The 22,158-nt window shown below is 44.7% G+C and overlaps 1 protein-coding gene across 1 annotated transcript in view; it reads right to left on the minus strand.

Moving 5' to 3' along the window:
* Positions 1–202: 202 nt before the first annotated feature.
* Positions 203–22,158, minus strand: part of Slc1a1 (solute carrier family 1 member 1) — a 78,336-nt gene continuing 56,380 nt past the window's right edge. The window contains exons 4-12 of the mRNA XM_052762014.1: positions 21,217–21,331; positions 19,713–19,755; positions 18,227–18,322; positions 13,961–14,145; positions 12,295–12,402; positions 10,548–10,670; positions 9,796–9,990; positions 4,880–5,014; positions 203–2,911 (exon numbers count right to left, since the gene is read on the minus strand). Of these exons, the coding sequence (XP_052617974.1) occupies positions 2,665–2,911; positions 4,880–5,014; positions 9,796–9,990; positions 10,548–10,670; positions 12,295–12,402; positions 13,961–14,145; positions 18,227–18,322; positions 19,713–19,755; positions 21,217–21,331 (1,247 nt within the window). The 3' untranslated portion in view covers positions 203–2,664. The remainder of the gene's footprint in view (positions 2,912–4,879; positions 5,015–9,795; positions 9,991–10,547; positions 10,671–12,294; positions 12,403–13,960; positions 14,146–18,226; positions 18,323–19,712; positions 19,756–21,216; positions 21,332–22,158) is intronic.

Below are 22,158 nucleotides of genomic sequence, written 5' to 3' on the forward strand. Positions count from 1 at the left end.
AATCCTCTCCGGTAAACATGAAGGATCAGTATGTTTTCCTCAAGTCCTGACCTCTCATTCTCAGGGTGATAAAGAGTTTTCAAACCAACCGTCTCTGGTTCTAAAGCCAATAATCATAGAGCTTCTTACACTAGCCCCACATTTCACCTTTCCACACCTACCCAGGTAAATAAGATAAAAAAATAGATAAGAGGCAGGAAGATAAGGGGGCAAAGAGTGGGAGAAATGTTTATTGAGAAGGAAATGGAACATGTCCTTTTTCACGGTTAACAGCACACACAGTGCGTTAAGTGGCTGGCTACAAGGAATTTGTGAACGGCTCTAGTGTCCTTAATGAGAGCCACCTGATAAGGGGGATAGAACCATTCATTTCTAAATAAAGTATTCATTCAACTTCATTTCGAGTTACTTCCTATAAAGAATACTGATATTTGTACTTTGGATTTCAGAGTCATTGGTCACTGTGATGTTTAGTCGGTAATTCAGTGTCCATTTCTTGTAGGTTTCAGGTGCAGGTGGCCAACACTGAGCTCTCATTCACCTCCCTGCAATCTTTGGCACAGTTTCTGGCTTCTTAAATATAAAACCACAGGTGTAAGGTGGCTAACGATACTACAGAAACACAGCGGCATTAAGAATCTGTCTCCATGTTAAGTACAAGTTTTTGTTGAGCTTTATTTACAGGATGAGAGCAGAAGTGTAGACTTTTAATAAGCCATCTTCAGAAATGAGCAGGAGAAAGACAGAGGACTCAAAGCAGCAAGGCCAAGATTCTCCGAATGATCCTTTCCTAAGGAGGCAGAAGGAAATGGAAACATTTTCCCTGAACCACTGGCACCAGTAGCTCATGGCCTGGGTTTTATTTTATAAGAATTCAGTATAGAGCGGGGCATGGTGGTGCACACCTTCCAGCCCCGCACTAGGGAGGCAGAGGCAGAAGGATCTCTGTGAGTTTGAGGCCAGCCTAGTCTACATAGTGAGTTCCATGATAGCCAGTCCTATGTAGAGATACTCTGCCTCAAAAAAAAAAAAAAGACCCAAAGTAAAAAATGTATAAAATAAATTAAAAAGAATACAGTATAGGGATAGCTTGGTCACCTTGCAACGTGGCTTGTTCAACTTAGGCAGCCTGTTTTGAAACACAGCTTGGGTGATGGCTTGCCACTGTTGTCTCTGCCCTCATGGGCAGAGGGGACCGAGGGCAGTGAAGGGGCAGCCCTTCACTGTGAAGTGGGCCTGAGTGTACTTGAAGAGCGAAGCCTTGAAGCCTTCTGTTTGGATCTGAGCACATCCAGCCTTTGGGAGAGCTGCCTTTGCAAATGCATTTACTCAGTGTCCACAGGGACTCCTCCCTGGAGAGAGCTTGAGCCCAGGAGTTGGAAATGATTGGCTGTGCCACCATAGAGTTCCACCATAATACATTTCTGTTTTAGGGGTAAAATGCAGTAACCAAGCAACTTCATGTCTCATCCCAGAGCTCCCTGACAATGTTCTTGTGAGCTCCAAAGTACACCTCAGCTGGAATTGCAGGGTTTGGTTGGTTGGTTAGTTGGTTGGTTTTTTTTTTTTTTTTTTTTTTTTGGTTTTTCGAGACAGGGTTTCTCTGTGTAGCTTTGCGCCTTTTCTTGGAACTCACTTGGTAGCCCAGGCTGGCCTCGAACTCACAGAGATCCGCCTGGCTCTGCCTCCCAAGTGCTGGGATTAAAGGCGTGCGCCACCACTGCCCGGCAGTTGGTTGGTTTTTTGAGAAAGGTTTTCACTGTATAACAGTCCTGGCTGTCCTGGAACTCACTTTGTAGACCAGGCTGGCCTTGAACTCATAGAGATCTGCCTGCCTCTGCCTCCCGAGTGCTGGGATTAAAGATGTGTGCCACTACCACCCGGCTTGGAATTGCAGTTTTGATTCAAGTACAAGGAGAGTGTCTTATTTCACATTGATAGTTCATTACTGATCTCTGTCTTGCAAATTATATGAAAATAATAAATATACACACATATACATATAGTTCTATACCGTACACTGGCTAAACAGCTACCAGCATCCCAATACAGTACATCGAATAAGAAACCCTCTCCCTTCCCCTAAATCCTACAACTATCTTAAACTATTATTGCAGAATTATGCTGATCCTTTTCTTTTTTGTTAGAGTAGTTTGAGAGTGACTGAAGATGAGGTCAAATGGAAAATTTGGCACTTTAACTGGGTGGGGGGGCTGTTGAGATGCATTATAATCTATAAAAAGTGAGAAGGCAAAGGAAGTCACGCCAATAGAAAGCCTGAGTAAAAATTTGTAGCCAATAATAATATTGTTTAAAAACCCCCAAACACTGGTCTATGCACAAGAAAGCAATTTCTCTTCCATATCCATTACCTAATTCCTACAGTTAACTACTTCATATGCTTCCACACTTTGTTTTATAGAATTAGAAAATCCAAATAACACAACTTTCTTAATTTTCTTTCATTCTACCCCACCCCCAATTCCCAAACCCAGAGAACAAAGGCTATAAAGCCAAATATAGAAAATAATCTGGAGGTCTGTTTATCAAACTAAATGGACAGTTGACTCCTAGTGTTTCTCTCACTCCTTAATGTCGGAGTTTGCTAAGAGATGGCTCCTGTGGAGATGTCCGTTCTCATCCCAGTCATCGGAAGCTAGGCCTCTAGAACTGCGAGGTCTGGGTAAACGAGATGGTGTCGGATTTGTCCACTGCAAAGCCACCATTGACATAGGACTTCTTGGTATCGGAGTCTTCATTGTCGAGGATTGTGGGTTCCAAGGCAAAGGGGTTCACGATGTTGACTTCAGATGAAACATCCATCTGCTCCAACTCTTTCTTTGAGAGTTTCTCCACGATGCCGGTCCCAAATGCGTCACCCAGAACATTCACCATGGTCCTGAACCGGTCCCTGGGAAAGAGACAGGAGAGTAGGAATGAGTTCAGGTTTCATCTTCCTTCACTGATGGATGGAGAAAGAAAGGTTCTGATGCGTCTGGTTAAGATTTAAGTCAATGCAGAATGCTGTCCCCTGACCCGCCAGATGCCTCACTGGCCTGGGGCAGAAGGTGGCTCCCAAAGGGACAGAATGAGAAAATGGCCTCTACTTGGTCCATGCTCCCACTAGTAGTAACGACCTCTTCCAGTCTCCAGAAATTCCCTCCTTTCTTCCCGAAAAAGAATGGGGTCTCCAGAGATACTTGGAGGGTACTAAGGATAGTTCAGAACTCAAGAAGTCTTTGAGCTGACTTCTATTTTGTGGCTTTCCTAGGTGCCCTGGTATTATGGGCTCTCTTTTGGCTAAGGGGAGGGAATCTGAATATTTGGTTGGGGTGGACGGTGCTGAGTATGTGAGTCTCAGGTGTGTCCCCGGTGTACTCATGTCTTTACCAAATAAGGTCACTCGATGAACAACCTGCCAAAGACATGGGAGAACATGGCATCCAGAAAATATAGGCCAGCTGGGAAATGGATTCCTCTTCAATACATCAAATACATTTGTCTTAATCCCAGGCAGGCCAGAGAAGAGGCCAGTGGCAGGAAAAGCCTATTGTGAAGGCCTCCAGAGGGTGTGTCCATTTTGATACCGAGGACTTGGTGAGAGAACTGTGAACATGGGCATGCTTGTGAGATGACACTGTGAGACAGGAAAGGCCAACAGTGACTGCACATGCCACTGGGGATGCCCTTCTGACAGGAGACGTGCCACAGACTGCACTGGCCCAGCATCCCTGCATCCCTTAGTTTGGACCTTGCACTCATCTTGGCAGTGAAAGTCACTGCTTCTAGAAAAAGCCAGGGTTAAAGTCAGCCCGGTTCTTCCTTTACCTGAGATGCCCATTTCTGTGCAGAAGTCACAGCTCCCAAGCCAGGTACAAGGTTGGCACCACCACAGCATGACTGTGTCCCTTTCTCCAAACCTAGCTGCTGTTTATAGACTGTACAACCCTGGTCTCTAAGGTGAGGTTCAATATGGAGCTATATTTACTCTGATGCCCAGGAGCAGAGCCACACCTTGGTACTGGAAGGCAGATGTGAGTATCAAAACTAAAGCCAGAGACCAGGCTGCTCCACTTTCAATTCAGGGCATCAAGGAGGCATATCCTCACACAGATGTTCTGTGTATGGGGTGTGTGTGTGTGTGTGTGTGTGTGTGTGTGTGTGTATGAGATACAAGAGAGCAGTCTGGGGCTAAGTGGTTTGATGCATTGCCATCACAGCAATAGAACTTTCCCTATGCCGAGCATGTACTGAACTGCCAGGCATACTTCTAGACACCTGGCTCAAATGAACCCATTTTGTCCCTACAACAAGCCACTGAGGTAGGCATAACTTTTTCCCATTTCATGAATAATGCAATTGGGCCTCAGAGGGGTTAAGGAACATGTTCGAGATCCCAAACCTAGTAAGATACCAGGTGAGGATTTAAACACAGGCACATGCTAAAACCTTTGCTCTTGTCACCAACCCAGAGGATTCCAAGATAGCTGGAAGGATGCTGGGATTTCAAGGCAGGTGGTGCTGTGCTTATGAAGCTAACTTGAGGCTGGGATATGTGGGTCTGGCTCTGGGGTTTTGTCTCACTCATCCACTATATTGTCTCGTATTTAATCTTGTCCCACACCCAGCCCCTAACCTTAAGTGTCACCAGGCATACCATGAACTGATGGAGTCACTGGCTTTTGAGAATCCCTGCTTGAAGTTCCGAAGGGTTAAATTTAAGCATGCTACCAGACAGCTTGGCTAAAGGGAAGTGAAAGCAGCAACAGATGGCTCATTAGGCAACGTGAGGAGGAAAAGCAGCGCACCGCGAAGATTCTGCATGGCTAGGAAGCTGCCTGCCCAGCCCACAGAAGCAGGGGAATTTATTCCAACTCACAGGAGCCAGTCCACGGCGATGATGAGGGTGACATCCTCAGCAGGCAGGCCTACAGCACTCAGCACGATCACCATGGTCACCAGGCCAGCCTGGGGCACGCCGGCAGCTCCAATGCTAGCAGCTGTGGCTGTGATACTGTAGCCAAAACACAATGGCAGGAAAAGGTTAGACCCCTCTATTGCCCATCCAGGCCTCAGGCCTGAAACAGGCTCTGTGTCCATTAGGTTCCTATAGGGGACAGGTAGAACCTATTAAATATCAGTTCTGACTTTCTGACTCATGTGTATCTATCATCGATCTGCCTATAATCCGTCCATCTAGCCATCCATCCATAATATATGTATACCCACACAGATGATGGGAGCTGCTGGGGCTTATGAGGAACAGAATGTCATGGAAGCAGAAGGGCATTTGGCAGATCACCCTAAAGCAAGGAAGTATAGAATAGCAACAAGTGACATCAACACTGAGGCAGAATTACCCAGAAGGATGGTAGGAATTTACCAAGAGGAGTTTTTATACAAGGCTTTATCTACCCATCCAATGCCCTGATCCCAAGTGTCAGATCCCTCTCTACTTATGTCCTTCCTCTTCCAGTCTCTGCTGCTCAGTCATTTGCAGAGCACTTAGCATGTGCCAGGAATTTCTGTTGCCTGGAAAGGTGAGAAGAGCGACAGACAGTAGAGTGGATGGGCAAGGATGCCTGAGGGGAAAGGCAATCGGATAAAGCAATGGTTAAGCTGGTTTTACATAATTTCCTGGTATCACAAGATTCTCGCCTTCTCCAAGAACACCTGTTTAGGGCACTGAATTGAGAAACTGTGTGATTCCATCCAAGGTGTGAGCATTCCTGACTGATCCTTCTTTCCAGCAGATGCACTTTGTGCAAAAGGAGGAGAGATCTGGAATCTAGGGTAGGTAGCCGGAGGAACTTCATCACCATGTGTTTGACAAGATCCCCCTTGAGCACCCACACTAGGGCACAGGGATTCTTCTCCTGGTAATGTGCAGCTTCTCACCAGCAGCATGTTTATTTTAACTGGGTCATTCCGAGCCATCAAGGCTCCCCATGCCCTGAAAGCCCTCTGAATTGAAGGAGCAGGCAGGGACACCCACAGTGCTTTCTGGAGGTATAGACTCACCCTCAGGCTAGAGTACCATTTCCAGATGTGGGTGGGCTGAAGAGTACAGGAACAGAAACTGCCGAGTTCAACGAGATAAAACCCAGATCTAGCCACAAATCCATATTCCTCTGGGTCCCAAAGGTCTCTGAATTCTCAGAAAACAGATTCTGCTGCCTACTCATCTGTCTAGGGCTGTGTTCTAGAGGCTGCTCATGGGTCAGAAGCCAGCCAGGTTCTTTGCCTAGTACGTGTTCCTTTAGAGGCTATGGCTACTGATTTACAGTGACTTAGAGAGTTCTGGAGTTGGACCAACATCTCTACACGTTTTAGCCTTACATCATCCATCAGAGCTGTCCTTCCTAAGTCCTCTTTCAAAAAACCCAACATGATTTCAATGCTGGTTGAAAAAAAAAATTAAACAATGCATCAATAGGTTTTCTTTGTCAGAATAGATACGTGCCCAGGCTCATTGACCCCCCTCAGAAGCCTCAGTATATCATGGTTAGCCATTCTGAGGCTGGGCTTCAGAATCCATTCCGCCTACCCTTGAGCCTTGATCTTGCTCACAAAACTTCTGTCACTTGACTGGCTTTGGTGTGACATTCAGAACATTGTTATCTTCAGATAAGGGGAAAGATATGAAAACCTATTCATCTGCTTCAACAGTATCCTGCTTCAGCAAAAGGGTTTTCAGCTTCTGAGATACCAAGTTCTCTTGTAGCACACTGACCCAGCAGGATTGGAGGCTGGGCTGTGAAGTAGTGTGGACACAGGTTTCGGAGTCAGACACATCTGGCTACGTTCCAGGTTCTGCCAATTTACTAAGAGCATTTTCTTCAGCAAGATGTTTCTCTGAAGCCCGACAAAGATCAGGATAGTACCTGTGCAGAAAACTAAAAATATGCCACTTTTGCTGTTCTGCTAGGACCAATACCCATGATGCTCTGAGTTCAGCAGCCACTAACAACTTTCCGGTTGAGCGTGCTGAGGGACCAGAAGTCTTAACAGCTGTCTGGTAGGCAGGCAGACAGCGCAAAGAGGGGCTAGGTAGATTAATGTACTTTCCCATACACATTTAAGATGGCTGACTTCCTTCTCCCTCTTTAAGACAAAAACTTGATGTTTTTCCTGCCAGAGAAGACTCTCTGGTGTTAACTTTTAAATGAAGGGAGGGGCTCTGATGGTGGGAACCAATCAGCTTTCTTTCTTTGTCTGGATTACCCAATCCATTGCAACATCCCAAATTAGCCAATCCCAAGGGAGAAAGGGAACTCATCCACCCTCAAACATGGAAAGTTTTGGCTCTGCCTGGAAAACTCAGATTCTGGCTTCTGGACCCTCTCTACTACTGGGGGAACATGTCTCTTTGTGTGCTTTGGTGTGTGTGTGTGTGTGTGTGTGTGTGTGTGTGTGTGTGTGTGTGTGTGTGGAGTGTGCACGTGCATGCATCACTAAAACCTGGCTGAGTGTTGAGACCTTGCTTTTCCTGTTTTTCTATTCTTTAAATCATCAGAGAAGAGGACTCTGTTCCTGCAGCCCTAGTGAGCCTCACCATGATGACGTCAATACCTAATCTGGAAATCCAACACCCTAAATGCTCCAAAATCTAAGACTAATGTGACAGTATGAATGGAAAATTCCACACGTGGTCTCACATGACGACAGATCACAGGCAAAACCTAAGCATGCTACAAATATTGCATATATATATGAGCACATATGGCTATGTACAATGTGTGCATGATACATAAATGAAGCTGGCCTGGTTTCATCAATCGAGGTCAACTGGAATCCCAATCTGTCACTCAAACAGTGCCATCCAACAGAGCCATCTGTAGTGATGGGACTCTTCCACATCTGTGCTACCCAGTTCAGTCAGCCATTGGCCACACGGGGCTAGTGGCTACATGATGCCATCCTAGGAATCAACTCCAGTGGAATTCACCAATGCCATCTCTACCACCTCCTCACTTTCCATTTGCCTTGAATTCTTTTTGGCATCAGACACAACCATTTTAACCCTTAAGAATAAACCACTTGTCTCTAGGTTCCCACAATACCCCTGGCTTCCTCCCACCTCTATTCTTTCTCCCTCTCTTTACCTCCCTCATATCCACCTCTAGTAGGACTTTCTGAGGCTTTGCCTTACTTTGTTCTTTTCTACAAACTTCTCCAGCATAATGTCACTCATTCCTAACATTTCCTGGAGACTCACTGTGTCAGCACCAGACTTTATAAACATCCTCTTTCTTAATTATCATATTTGAATAAATCATAGGCACTGTTATTTCCTCCTTTTACAGGTGAGAAAACAGAACTTAGATAATTCAAATAGCTTGCCCAAGGTTACAGTTATAACTAGTTACAGTGTTATGGACAGATTCAGACACAGACTCCTGACTTGTAATCCACATGTCTTATGACCACTGATAAGCAGCTGACCCTGACTTTTGGGGTTGTAATTCAGATCTATAGCCTCAATCATATCTGCATTTGATTTTTATAAATTTCCAATATTTTAAATTTTCTTTTCTTTTTGGTTTTTTGAGACAGGGTTTCACTGTGTAGCTCTGGCTGTCCTAAAACGCCCTTTGTAGCCCAGGCTGACCTCAAACTCAGAGATTCGCCTGCCTCTGCCTCCTGAGTGCTGGGATTAAAGGTGTGTGCCACCACCACCTGGCTTGTATTTTATTTTTATTATTTTGTGTGCCTGTGTTTGCCTGTACACATGTGGACATGTGCATATGAGTACAGGTGCCTATGTAGGGCAGAGATACTGGATCCCCTGGAGTGAATTTCTAGGCAGTTTTGAGCTAGCCAACATGGGTAGCTTCTTGGGTCCTCTGGAAGAGCAGTTAGTTCTCTTAACTACTGAATTATCACTCCAGCCCCTTGAATTCTTAAAGGCATTCAAATTGAATGTGTCAAGAAGTATAAACTATTTTCCCCTTGTGTCTCTTGTTCTGATGAGCTCAAACCATCCATCTCAGCCTTTTCCTGTCCCTTAGCCGGAATCCAGATAGCGGCTCTTTGATTCACTAACTCAGAGGTGTGCTCAGTGCCCATCTTGATATAGGTCATTTGGAGACTTTAGTTGGTGGTCCCTGCTCCCACCCAAGCCTCCCATCATACTGCTAGTTGTCTTTTTAAAATGCAAATCTGTCTATGATATGATAAAATGTTATACTAGATCCTCCGCACAGGGCTCTTTGTGGCCAAAGAATCTTGACCCCGATTAGGCCATGAGTCACTCCTGCTGTTCTCAGCTCTTAGCTTTTGTCTTTTTCCTGCTAAAATTCTTTTTCCTAATCTAAGATTCATCTATACTTCCCGCCCCTCTAGGAATCCTTCCCCCCTCTTCCCAGGTAGAGTTGATCCTTCCCTCACTGGGGCCATCTTGTGACCCCCCCCAATCATTTTTTCATGAGAGTCCAACCACAGATCCAGCATTTATTTGGGTATCTAATCCCCACCCACCAGGGACTCCCATTAGAGCAGGGGATAATGCTTATTTAACCTTGAGTCTTGGGTGTCTAATCTGTGCCCTGGCACTATCTGGGCACCTATTGGTCACACTAAACTGAAGAGAGAGATGCTTTAGCTACCCGGATCCTGAAGCAGGAATCACATGTACCACGAGTCTACCCCTTGCCTTCATCTTGGGTGGGGACTTATGAACCAATAGGACATTTCACCTCTGGGTCCTTCTCGGTCCGTCTTCAGGGATCATGTTAACTTGAGGCAGTCCAGGCAGCAGTGATGCAAAGGAGAGTGACAGACACTGTGCCTCACCTGATGGTGATGATCTGCCCAATGCTCAAGTCCAAGCCATTCAGCTGCGCAATAAACACGGCGGCCACGGCCTCGTAGAGCGCAGTGCCGTCCATGTTGATGGTGGCACCGACAGGCAGCACGAACCTTGTGATCCTCTTGTCCACCTGGTTCTTTTCTTCTGCACAGCGGAAGGTAACTGGTAGAGTTGCTGAACTGTGGCATCCAGGGAAAAGAATTTAGGTCTAAAAATGCCAGGCCTCAGTCTCCACCCAAAAAGAACCCCTGTCTTCCAAAAAGTGAACAAAGGGCCCCGCAGCACACTAGTAATGAAGAAAATAGTTGATTCTTATTTTATTTTTATGTGTATGGGTGTTTTACCCAAATGCTTGTCTGTGTGCCTGGTGCCCTCAGAGGCCGGAAGAAGTTGTGGTTCTCAGACATTTGTGAGCCACTATGTGGATGTTGGGACTTGAACCTGGGTCCTCTCCAGCCTGTATGCTGGTACTTTTGGCCAGTCCAGGAATCGGAAGGTGCTGTGCCTACCACTGACCCCAGTTACAGCAGAATATTTTCTGGGTATCAGGCCACAGCAAGAGTGTAGGAAGTATTCAAAAGGGTGGAGAAATACATTCAAGGAGATGGACAGAGAATATAGGCACCATCTCTCAAGGGTGTCTATCCAAACTCCAGAAGCTGGAGACATCTCCACCAAGTGACAAAAGCCGACGAAGCATCGTCTGGAGGCTTCTCCAAGACACTCTTCTAGTTACCTGGAAGATATCATGAGAGCCGTCAGAAGAGCCTGCGCCATGCCCAAGGCAAATCGGAAAGGGTTCTTCCGCACAATTATGAAATAGATCAGCGGCAGTACTACGGTGGAGTGGATTGTAAGCCTACAGACGAGAAGGAGAAGGCCTTAACACCACTTCCTCAGACCTGAGCCTGGTTTTCAACCAGCTTTTCCAACTATGACATCTTTAAGCTTTCGTAAAGACCCAATGAGATGGGGATGCTGACAACCAAACCATGTCCCCATTCCACAGGTGGGGATGTCAAGGCTCAATCAGCAAGTGAGACACCTTGTCAAAGTTATCAGCAAATCATGTAGCTGAATAGATTTCCAAGCTCATTGAGGGTCACATCATCTCCATCTCTGTAATCGACATTCCTGCTCAGTGTGCGATGATGTTCCTCTCTGCCACCTTCTACAGAATTCTCTCTCTCTCTGTCTCTCTCTTTCTTAAACTTCAGGTAATTGTTCCTCCTTTCCATACCTTCCCTGGCTGAGCTGATCCTCCTCTTAAGGTCACATTTGTCCCCAACCATGATACCTCATTATAGCTCTTATCACAGCCCCCCCCATCCCATTCTGGACTAGGCTTGTGAATGGTGTCTACTATCAAAGACGGAAGTCAGAGTTGCAATAAGGAGATACTTGTGCTTTAGGTCCGGCCCTCATTTCTTTATTATCCCTGTCCTCCCAGAGTGCCTCACGTCGGAATCTACAGGTTGCTCTACATGGGGTTGACTAAATGAGACCCACCAGCAGATGGTGTGGACACGTAAGTGCAAGCTGACAGTTCAGTTAGACAAGAGCCCCACCTCTCTGATCTCTGTGGTCTAGCAATTCAACTCCGACCCTCACACTGTAGGGCCAGGCTGCTTCTGTACAGCTGTGTTTTTAGCACGCTGGATTGGTTAACAACTAACCAGCTGTGTTAACAACTAACCAACCAGCTGTGTTGTGGGAACTCCTCAGTGTAGCCAGGTTCGGACAGGGAAACCGATGCCTCAAGCTGGGTGTTTGGCCCAGTGGAAAACTAATCTGTCATTTACTCATTCCCTTGCCCCACATTTCTCAGTATATAGGACCATTCTGTCCTTGGCCAGGTGTTTGGTGGCACCATTCATAACCTATGACATCTCTTCTGAAGGAGTCAACAGCTGGGTTGTAAGAAATATGCAAGGGACTCAACCCTGTCGCCTTCCTGTTTGTTTTATGGGTTCTGAAAGGCCTCAAACACTTACTAAATAGCCCGATGATCTCCCTGGCACCCTGACACCCTGGTGACACGAGACACTGCAGGAGCTACCAGCCCAGCAAGAACATCAGAACCAAAACCAGTCCTACGTGCTTGAGATGGAATTTATTTAGGTCCTTCTTAATTCCTTTCAGCCCTGGAATACGGGGGAGGCATTCTTTCCTGCTTGATTAGTTTACATTCCAAAGGAACTCGAGGACAGGAGATAGCCCCAAAAGCCTACACATGAGCTTTTCTCTTGTTTTAAACCCAACCAATAGAGGCAATGGCAAAGTCTGGTCCAAGCTGTTCTGCCAGGAGCTGGCAATTAGCCCAGCATGATCCACCTACAGCACAGCTGTTAAAGGGCAGCCTTGATGCTCTCTTATCTCCAAACCCCATCTTTCCCTGCGCAGGGGAGAATAAGCCACATCCAGGCAGCTACACCCTGGCCTTTCTGCAGGGGATTCGGTTTCTTCTCTTGAGTCCGACATACCCACTCAGGACCGTGGCCATGTAAAGGCCCAACTTGCGGAATATTTCCCAGTCTTCAACTTCTATGATCTTCCCAGCAATTAGGAACAAAATGCCAATGGGCATGTAACTAGAAAGCAAGCACAAGAAAGACACAATTCAGTCAGCAGGGGGTTTCTCAGACAGGTTGCTGGGGAGGGAAGCAGTCAGTGTGGGCATGCTCAGTGTGCATGCTCACCCCACCGGGAGGACTACAGGCTATAATCAGGAAGCCAAGGGTTCAGCTTCGAGGCCTGTATGCCTCTGATGTCCTTAGGACCTGTACACTCTCTTCATTCGACTCATCTCCAAATTAAGGGCAGCTGGCAAGGATGTGCGTTACAGAAGCACACACACAGTGCACATATACCCTGGTGGCCATCATATCTGCTCATCTCCTATGAGCCAAATCTCTCCAGCCAATGATCATCTTGCTTCTCAGGTGTCATGGATAGAGGCAATGGCAGCAGCAGTGGTGTGACCATGACAGCTCCATTGTGGAGCTCTATCTAGCTGTGTCTTGCGCTGGGGAAGTGTTTTACACACATCATTTCACTGGATGTTCTTCCCCTAGCCCTGGGGGCAGGTTTTACTATCTTTTTCTTGCAGGTGAGAAAGTTGAGGTTTTAGTGGGATTAAGTGACTTCCTTGGCTGTTACCACTGGATATTTTATTGTCAGTTCCTGCCATTTGGGTTATAAAATGTCGAGCCAATTCCATGTGAACTAGGGGAGGGAGAGGTCTCCCAGGAAAGATGAACTTTTGGGCATCTCAGTGGCAGGACAGACAGGAGGTGTCTCTGGATGCAGGAAGACAGTTTTCTCATTCAGATGTGGTTGTGCCCAGGCTAGAACAGTTGTGATATTTTGAATTTCATTTCTGAATAGGGCTAAGAAGAAAAGCACCTTCTGTTCATATATACCCCCAGGAACTTTCTGACAGGAATGCTGGGTAGCTGCAGGTTGCTCTCTAGGCCTGAGGTAAGAGGTAATGGCTGACAGACTTTCAGGACTAGACTAATTCCAGAGGAGGATGTGAAATTAGTTAATACTTCTGTGGTGATATATTGTGTACCCTAATAAAGCTTGCTGAGATCAGAGGACAGAGCCAGCCACTAGATTAGACACAGAGGTCAGGTAGTGGTGGCACACACCTTTAATCCTATCACTTGGGAGACAGAGATCCCGACGGATCTCTGTGGGTTCAAGGCCACACTGGGCTACATAAGATTGATCTAGTATAGGAGAGAAAACAGAGCCAGGCAGTGATGGCACACACCTTTAATCCTAGTTCTGAGAAGCACACATGCCTTTAATCCCAGGAAGTGATGTCTGGGCAGAGAAAGATATATAAGGCATGAGGAAGCAGGAACTCACTCTCTTTAGGCTGAGGATTTCATAGAGGTAAGAACTAGTGGTTGGCTGTTCTGCTTCTTTGATCTTTCAGCTTTCACCCTGATATCTGGCTCTGGGGTTTTTTTTTTTTTTTTATTAAAAGACCATTTTTAGATTCAAATAACATAGTCCCATCTTGATTTTAAATATCTGCCTTCTCTAGGAAGTACCCACTGAGGAATGTAAGCCTCCTCTTTCCAGTTCTGAGAAGGTGTTATCAGGGGAAGCAAAATGGCATTAATCAGCACTGCTCACCACATGATGATCTGAACGATTTTCATGGTTGCATCACTCAATGCATTGAAGAAGTCCACCAGAATCTGTCCCTTTTCTCCCATCTTTCCAATGACAAGTCCGAAGACAAGGCAAAAGATGATCAAGCCCAGGACATTGATGCCATCTGAATACAGGCCCACGATTTTGTATTCCTTTGTCACGTTCTGTGGATCAAAACCAAGAAAATACACTGAAGCATGATGGGAACCAGAGTGACCTGAGTCAGAGGTATAATGATAATGAGGAAAGCCGACCCATGAAACGCTCTGCCTCCTGCCTCTGAAGTTTACGGGCTTGTTTTGTCTTTTTAACAAGCCCATCTGTGAGCATGTCTTTTGAAAAATTCCAGTGCTGCAATGTTGTGATTTTTTTTTTATGAATTTTAGAATCGAGGCATTTTTCAGGGTTAACCACTGAAAATGGTTACATTTGGAGAATTCTTTTTAAAAGATAGAAATTAGAAATTAATAATGCACGAACTACATGGTGTTTACCAGCATGAACATTGGGAGGACATTTTACCATCTGTCCCTTCCTAATAATGAAGCCAAGGGACATTCATCACTATCTTCAGTCTGATGTGGCCAACAGGATTTTAAAGCTATGAAAACTAACCTGATAGTTGATACTATGAATCATTTCTTCATTCTGAGCAAGAAATAGCACAAGATTTACTAAGAGATAACATAATCTGTGTGGGAGAGACCAGATCTATAAAGAATTATCCTGATAAGCTCCTGGGATACCAGTCATTTCTTATTTATGACAGAACAAATGTTTATGGTACAGCGAGAATGTTCTAACTGCACAGGCTATGGCACAGGTTTTAAAATGTAGCTGGAGAGACAATATGAACTGTGAGAAACATGAGCCAATAGCAAGATGGTATTAGTATCTTAACTGCACAGCCACAGTATGAGTTACAAGTGTCACACGGAAACTAGGACATAAATGCTGTCTGTGAGGTTAGGGAAAGCTAGGTGAGGGTCTTAGTTAGGGTTTCTATTACTGTGAAGAGACACCATGACCATGGCAACTCTTATAAAGGAAAACATTTAGTTGAGGTGGGAGCTTACAGTTTCAGAGGTTTAGTCTATTATCATCATGGTAGGACATGGCAGTGTGCAGGCGGTCATGGTGCTGGAACTGCAAGTCCTACATGTTGATTGGCAAACGACAGGAAGTGAACTGAGACACTGAGTATGGCTTGAGCATATATGAGACTTCAAAGCCTGCCTCCACAGTGACACACTTCCTCTAACAAGGCCACACCCACTGAAACAAGACCACACCTCCTAATAGTACCACTCCCTTTGGGGGCCATTTTCTTTCAAACACTACAGTACCCAAGAGACAAAGCATGTTCAAGAAAGATGCACACCATAGGCAGAAGATGTGGTGGACCAGGTCTCTGTAGCCTGCTTCAACGATTCCTCCTCATCCTTTATGGCCCCCAATGCTCCCAAAGCACCCTGGTTTCTCTGAAGATGACATTTGTCACTCCTTGTCTGAGGATGTGACAAATCTGTCATATGTCACATGATGTCATATCTGTTCTTCCACTATCCTCTTAATGTGCAGCAGGAACTCCAATATGGAGGGTGCTCAGAACACTATTTGTGAAATCTTATCAATAGTTAGGAATAAGGAGCAAGTAAAGGGTGGATCTGCATAGAAGAGAGCCCCACCCCAACCTTTGGAGGCAATAAGAAACCTGGCAAAAGAGGACCCATGGCCATAGTTGGGAGAAATGGAGGCGTTTTGCGGTAGGAAGCAGGGAGCCAACAATGGCCCACTGAATTTAAATTATATTTATTCACTTATTTGTTACTTTTATGTGTGTGTGTGTGTGTGTGTGTGTGTGTGTGTGTGTGTGTGTGTGTGAGTGTGTGTGTCTGTGTATGCTATGCATGTGGGGATGCCCAGGGAGGCCAGAAGAGGGTACCAGCTCCCCTGGAACTGGAGTACAGATAGTTGTGAGCTACCCAATGTGGGTGCTAGGAACTGAACTCAGGTCCTCTGGAAGAGCAGCAAGTGCTTTTAACCACTGAGCCATATTTCCACACCCCCTACTTATTTATTTTGACAGGGACTCACTTGGTAGCCCAGGGTGGCTTCAAACTCATGATCTTGCCTTAACCTCTTGAGTGCTAGGATTACAAGCATGCACTTTACCATCATATCCAGCTTTAATTTAATTAGTAAGTTGACTGAAAATTCTTCTTCCTAAATTTCCCTCCTCCTCTCCCACTTCTCTCTCCCACTCTAAACCCAGAATAAATATTTCCTCTGAGACCATTCCGAAGTCTACTGTGGGCCTAAAAACTACAAATTTGACTCTCTTGAAACCTCAATAGTTCTCACAGTCTATTGATTTTCTTGGTAACTTTATGGTCTGCTCTTTTGACAAAATCTGTTCTGAATGGAGATGAGGCCAGTGTGTTTCTTAACTGGCAAAACATGCATGAGTTTGTTACATAAACATTGGTGGCACTTGATTCTGGAGTGATGCTGGACTCCATGAGGGAACCTGCACACATGCCATGCGGCCCTTCTGAAGTCTAAGATGATCCGGATTCAGATGCACATACAGGCAGAGAGATTCAGGCAAGGAAGCAGAGGCCTGTATTCTGTGTTTATAGCCTTGCAAACCTAAAGCAGTCCCCAAGGTACTCAACTGTATGGAGTGGCAGAGGTACAGTGACAAGGATCATCATTTTCTTTCTATGAATGGTTGATGCTCCTTACTCCTGGTAGTCATGTTCTATAAAGTCCCCATGGAGAAATACACAGCCTTGTCAAATCATTTGTATCAAGCAATCAGTGCATGACATTGTTTAATGTGCATTTCTATTTTAAAGATGATTTTCTATACGGTGGTTCATTAACATGGAATTCACAGCTAACAGGACTATACTCCTGCCTGAATGAAGCTTCTTTAACACACACATTTTCTCTGCAAAGTGTATCACTGTGTTCTTGTACTTAGAAACATTACAGAGCATTTTATTACTATGCTTCCATCCATTTTATATAGTAAAATCAACAAATAGCCAATAAAGATATGAAAAATGTGTAATATCTTTCACCATCAGGGAAATACAAATTAAAAGTACATGGAGAGTCCCTCCTACCCCAGTCATAATGGCTGCTGGTAAGAAAACAAGTGCCAGCGAGCATGCAGAGGTGGAGCAGATATAATCTAGCAGCCCCACCCCTGGGCACACCCTCCAAGTCCCCGCAGCACAGAAATACCTGCACTTGAATGTTCACTGCAGCATTAGCCACAACAGCAAAGACAGGGGACAGGCGCTCACTGACAGATGAAGGGACAGAGGAAATGTGGTGTACATACACAGTGGAGTTTCATTCATCCATAAAGATGAGGGAAATTGTGTCATTTGCAGGAAAAAGAAGTATACATGGAACAGAAACAAAATATGCCAGACTCAAAGATGAGGGAAATTATACCAATTGCAGGAAAAATAATTATAGATGGAATGGAAGCAAAGTATGCCAGACTCAAATATTGCATGTTTTCCCTTATATATGGACTCTAGATTGAAAAGTCTATAGGGCTTGGAAGTAGCTTAGTGGTAGAGTCACACACACGTATACAAATATGCATGTCATATGAGAGTAGATGGGATTCTTAGGGAGGACAGACCAGAAAAGATTATGGGGGTGACTATAAACAAAGTGCATAAGAAATATGTGAGTACCCAAAATTACAGCCAGAGAGAGAGGGAGGGAGGAAGAGAGAGAATGCATTGGGGGAACTAGCTCAAGGGTGGAATGCTTCTCTGGCATGCAGGAGACCCAGTGTTCAATTCCCAGTATCCCTTACCACCCAAACACATAAATAGTCAGTGGAAGAGATTCTCAATGCAATACAGGACAAAATAAAGAGACCACAAAAGTCACCAAGAAAATGCACAAAAGGAAAACAGAAGTGGGATAAAACATATACCAACATGGATGCGTGTTTATTGAATGAAAACCAAAATGAATTGATATATTTTAGCCTCATTCAACCTCAGTTTGGACTCAGGTACTGTGGGTGACTCAGTTTTGTGCCACTCTGGGGCGGGGACTGCGAAATATTTCTGGGCTGCAGACGCATTTGGAGAAGAGGTAAACTCACACACAAGGATTCTGTGAATAATAAAACTGAACGTCTTTCTCCCTCCTGTCACTCAGGACTGGCACATGCCTGCCAGGGAGGGGTGGGGTGGCAGATGGTACCTTAGACATGGTTGTCATGGCGGTGGTGACAGACACCTCTGTGGCATTCCCCCCAGGATCACTGACAGGCTTCACTTCTTCACGCTTGGTTTTGTACTGCACATTGGAGAAAAACAATTGCACAAAAAGTAAGATTTTTTTTTTTGTTTTTTGTTTTTTTTTTTAGCATCCAGTTGGGGCTACACCTCAGGGATGTTAGTTTGGCCAAGCAGCTGTCATTTAAGGGTTCTACTGATGGGGCTTCTGTTGCTTCTAGCTTTTGATGATCCTTCCCAGAAGGCACTGGGACTAAAACTGGGATCTAAAAATCCAAACCCCCAGTCTCCCACAACTGCCATTCAGTAATACTAAAATGTTCTCTCCCTTTCACGATAGGGGAAAATGAATGGAGACATAATGCAAACAGAAGCAGGTTTTATCCGGAGGTACTTTCGCAGACGGGGAGATTCCTGTCAACCATTTTTGTTTTTTTTAAACTCATCATTTTTAATCTGGAAAAATAACCTTAGCAATTTGATAAAAATAGTCACGATGACTAATAAGTTCCGAGAAAGGTGTAACTGAGTGGTTGTGTCCAAATCAACAGTTCCTCCAGGGCTGCGCTGTGAGTGAGATTTCTGTGAATTTCTCAGCCAGCCCTGTTTGGTCCCGTGAGGCTTCAATCATGGTGGCTTGAGAAAAAGCTACTGTATTACGATGCTAGGAAGAAATGTCCCCCATGCAGAATCTCTGCCAACTCGAAACCCTACAAACGACCACTGTAACTGAGCTGCAAAGGCATCCCTTAAATAGAGGTAGTTCTGTTCCTGGTGGGGGCTACAGGGTAGCAACGCAATTGCCATCTTTGTTGGTCTATATAGAGGTCTCTGTCCATGTAATTTATGTAAATGAATACAGCAGTTTGTGATCTACTCAGTTGTCTTAAGGAGCCCAGATAAACAGAAAAGGGGTTTTAGTGGCTCAAAGACAATGGTAAACATTCATTAGAAAAAAAAATCTAAAACACCCATGGCTTTGCCAGGGAGCTCCAGCAATGGACACCTAATGTTAAGGAAAAGACCCAGTCCTGGGTGGGCTGGTCGACACGGGGTGAGTTAGAGGGTCACCATGAAAGGGATGGGGAGGACGAGATGGACAGCTCTTCTGTCCACTGCATTGCATCTGCAGGAAGTCCAAGTTCTTTACAAATATAACGTGGCTCTCCAAAATACAAATAAATAAAATAGAACATGTTGGCAGACTCTTGCTTTTCTCTATGGGAAGAGAAGATCACGCCTGAGCAGAAAACTCTGTCAATCATGGCACGCATTTCACGACAGCCCTAAAGACAGGAGTCATCTGAAACGCCATCCTTCACAGGTGTACTTTCTGCTGTCAAGTTTTGATGGGGTCATTTCATTTCTTGTGTCATTGGAGAAAATGAAGTCTCAGTGGGTTGGGTTGTGGAAACACAGGGGCAACTCAAGAGCGAAACCACTGATGTTACCTGCTGAAAACAGGCTTGGACCAGGTTCTCCGGGAACATGTTCCTGTTGGCAGCACAGAAAGAACGATTGTATCAGGGAAACAGATGGTTTGGGTTGTTAAACTACAGATCGGTAGAACTGGGGATAGCCTAGGATAGATTCTCCAGTTTCTCTTCTAGCTTCTGCTTTGCATAGTATCCCTTGATGAGTCCCCTAGTCAACTTCCACTTAACAGATTCCTTAAGTGACACCCTTGCTGTTCTTGGGGAAGTGCTGCACAGGCAGATGGATACTCAGAGTTGAGACAGTTGTTTGATTTTCTGTATCTTTCCATTTTTATAACAGTCTGTCATATTTGTTCTTGAGTGCTTAATGCCAGTTGCAAATTCTGTCATAATTACCAAATTAAATATGTGAACTAATAAAATACGGGTGTGAAGAAAACTGTATGGACCCTATAAATAGCTAAGTTTCATGCCTTGGAGACTCAAGAAACCCAAGTGACTGTGTTTTCTGCAGATAAGTTAGGTATGGTAGGACAGTTGAAATATAAAGAGAAAACTAGAGATTTAAGTACTTGGCTTTCTTGGCAATTTCTCATGATTCGGTTGCTCCATTCTATGGAAATGGAACCTAGTGATTCTAACTATGCATTTATAAGTCAGCAAATTCAGCAGAAATTATATGAAATTACAGTGTACGGTCACAAGTAGAGACAATCATAATCCCCAAACTGCTCAATATGTATATATCCTATAATTTTTTTTAAACATTTGTTCTGCTTAAATTGATACTTTCAATTTGTTAATTTGCTTGTGGCACTGATCACTTTAGAAAAGAGGGTTTCTCTCTATAATTAAAACATGAATTTCTCCAAGTAACCCCCAGAACTGGCCACCCACTTCTGCCCAGCATCTTTATGTAACAAGGGTATTTCCTGCATCTTGGTCCCTGCTAAGTCCTCAGACAGGGTCCTGTTCTATCCATGGCTTTCCGAATCATGCTTGGCAAGTAGAAATGACCGGCAATATAATTTGTAGGATTTATGGCAAAATGAAGATGCATATTAATTTAAAAATAATTTAAAATGTTAAGATATTGGACTCGGGGGATGGTTCAGTGGGTAAAGTACTTGCTGCATGAGCCTAAGATCTGAGTTCAAATCCCCAGAACTCATGTAAAGCTGGACCCCCACTGAAGTGAATAAATAGTACATATTGATAATCTCAGTGCTTATATGGTAAAAAAATGGAGGCAGATACAGCAGAACCTCCAGAAGCTCAAGGGCCAGCTGTCCTAGCATATAGAGCACAAAAGCCGACAAAAAGACCCTCACTCAAATAAGGCAGAAGGAGAGGGTCAGTTACTGAAGCTGTCCTCTGACCTCCACGTATGTGCACCATACATACACTCATTTAACACACACCTACAAATGCTAAGACATCGGAGCATTAAATCACTCATGCAGCCTTGTGCAACTACACAGACGACCCATGCAGGAAATCACCCACCAGCAAGACTCACCTGATCAGGTCTAACATGGCGTCCACTGTGCTGACTTCAGGGGTTTTGCCTGTCCTGTTGATTTCACTCACTTTCTGAGTGACACCAGGTTTGATGCTCACGACCAGCACAATACCTATGGCCAAGGACAGCATTCACAGAGAATTAAAACCTTCCAGGGCAGCTGGTGTCCTGGGGTGGCCTTTAGAGAACCAGTTGACAAGGTGGCCAAGGCAATACTGTGACATGAAGGGCCCCAAGTTCCCTACAAAATGCTAAGCCTTAGTTACTACCTTACCCTGACCCCCACTGAAGTGAATAAATGCATGAACAAAGAAGTCTTTTTGCTTTTCTTTTTAAAGAATGAGTGACTTCCTAGAATTGCTTCTGGCCACACTAGGTTTAGTCTTTTTCCTGTTTTTCAGTCTTCAATCAGCTACAGAACAATTTGAAGTAAAGGCACTTCATTTGTTTGATGCTTTTCTGTTATTCTATGTGCAGATACATGGCAACCTTTCCAGAACTGTCTTCTAGTAATATTCTACCGCTCCAGATTAATGATCTGGTTTAAGTTTATAATAACTCTTGGCCTTACATCTTTCTCCCCAATGATACTGACAGGGCACAGAAATGTCACTTTCTCTCTGTTTCTTTTTTTTTTTTTTTTTTTTTTTTTTTTAGGTTTTTCGAGACAGGGTTTCTCTGTGCAGCTTTGCGCCTTTCCTGGATCTCGCTCTCTAGACCAGGCTGGCCTCAAACTCACAAAGATCCGCCTGCCTCTGCCTCCCAAGTGCTGGGATTAAAGGCGTGCGCCACCACCGCCCGGCTCTCTCTGTTTCTTATCAGAGACTTTGATACCCAGTACTACGGTCAAAATTCTGTCCTTACAGCATTTTGTTCACATAAAAGGTGTTATGCAGACTCAAAAGCATCAAAGGCCTAGGATAATCTGACAATATTGCT

Source organism: Peromyscus californicus, unplaced genomic scaffold, assembly GCF_007827085.1.
Source record: "Peromyscus californicus insignis strain IS unplaced genomic scaffold, ASM782708v3 Scaffold_4__1_contigs__length_199733344, whole genome shotgun sequence".
Taxonomy (NCBI): Eukaryota; Metazoa; Chordata; class Mammalia; order Rodentia; family Cricetidae; genus Peromyscus; species Peromyscus californicus.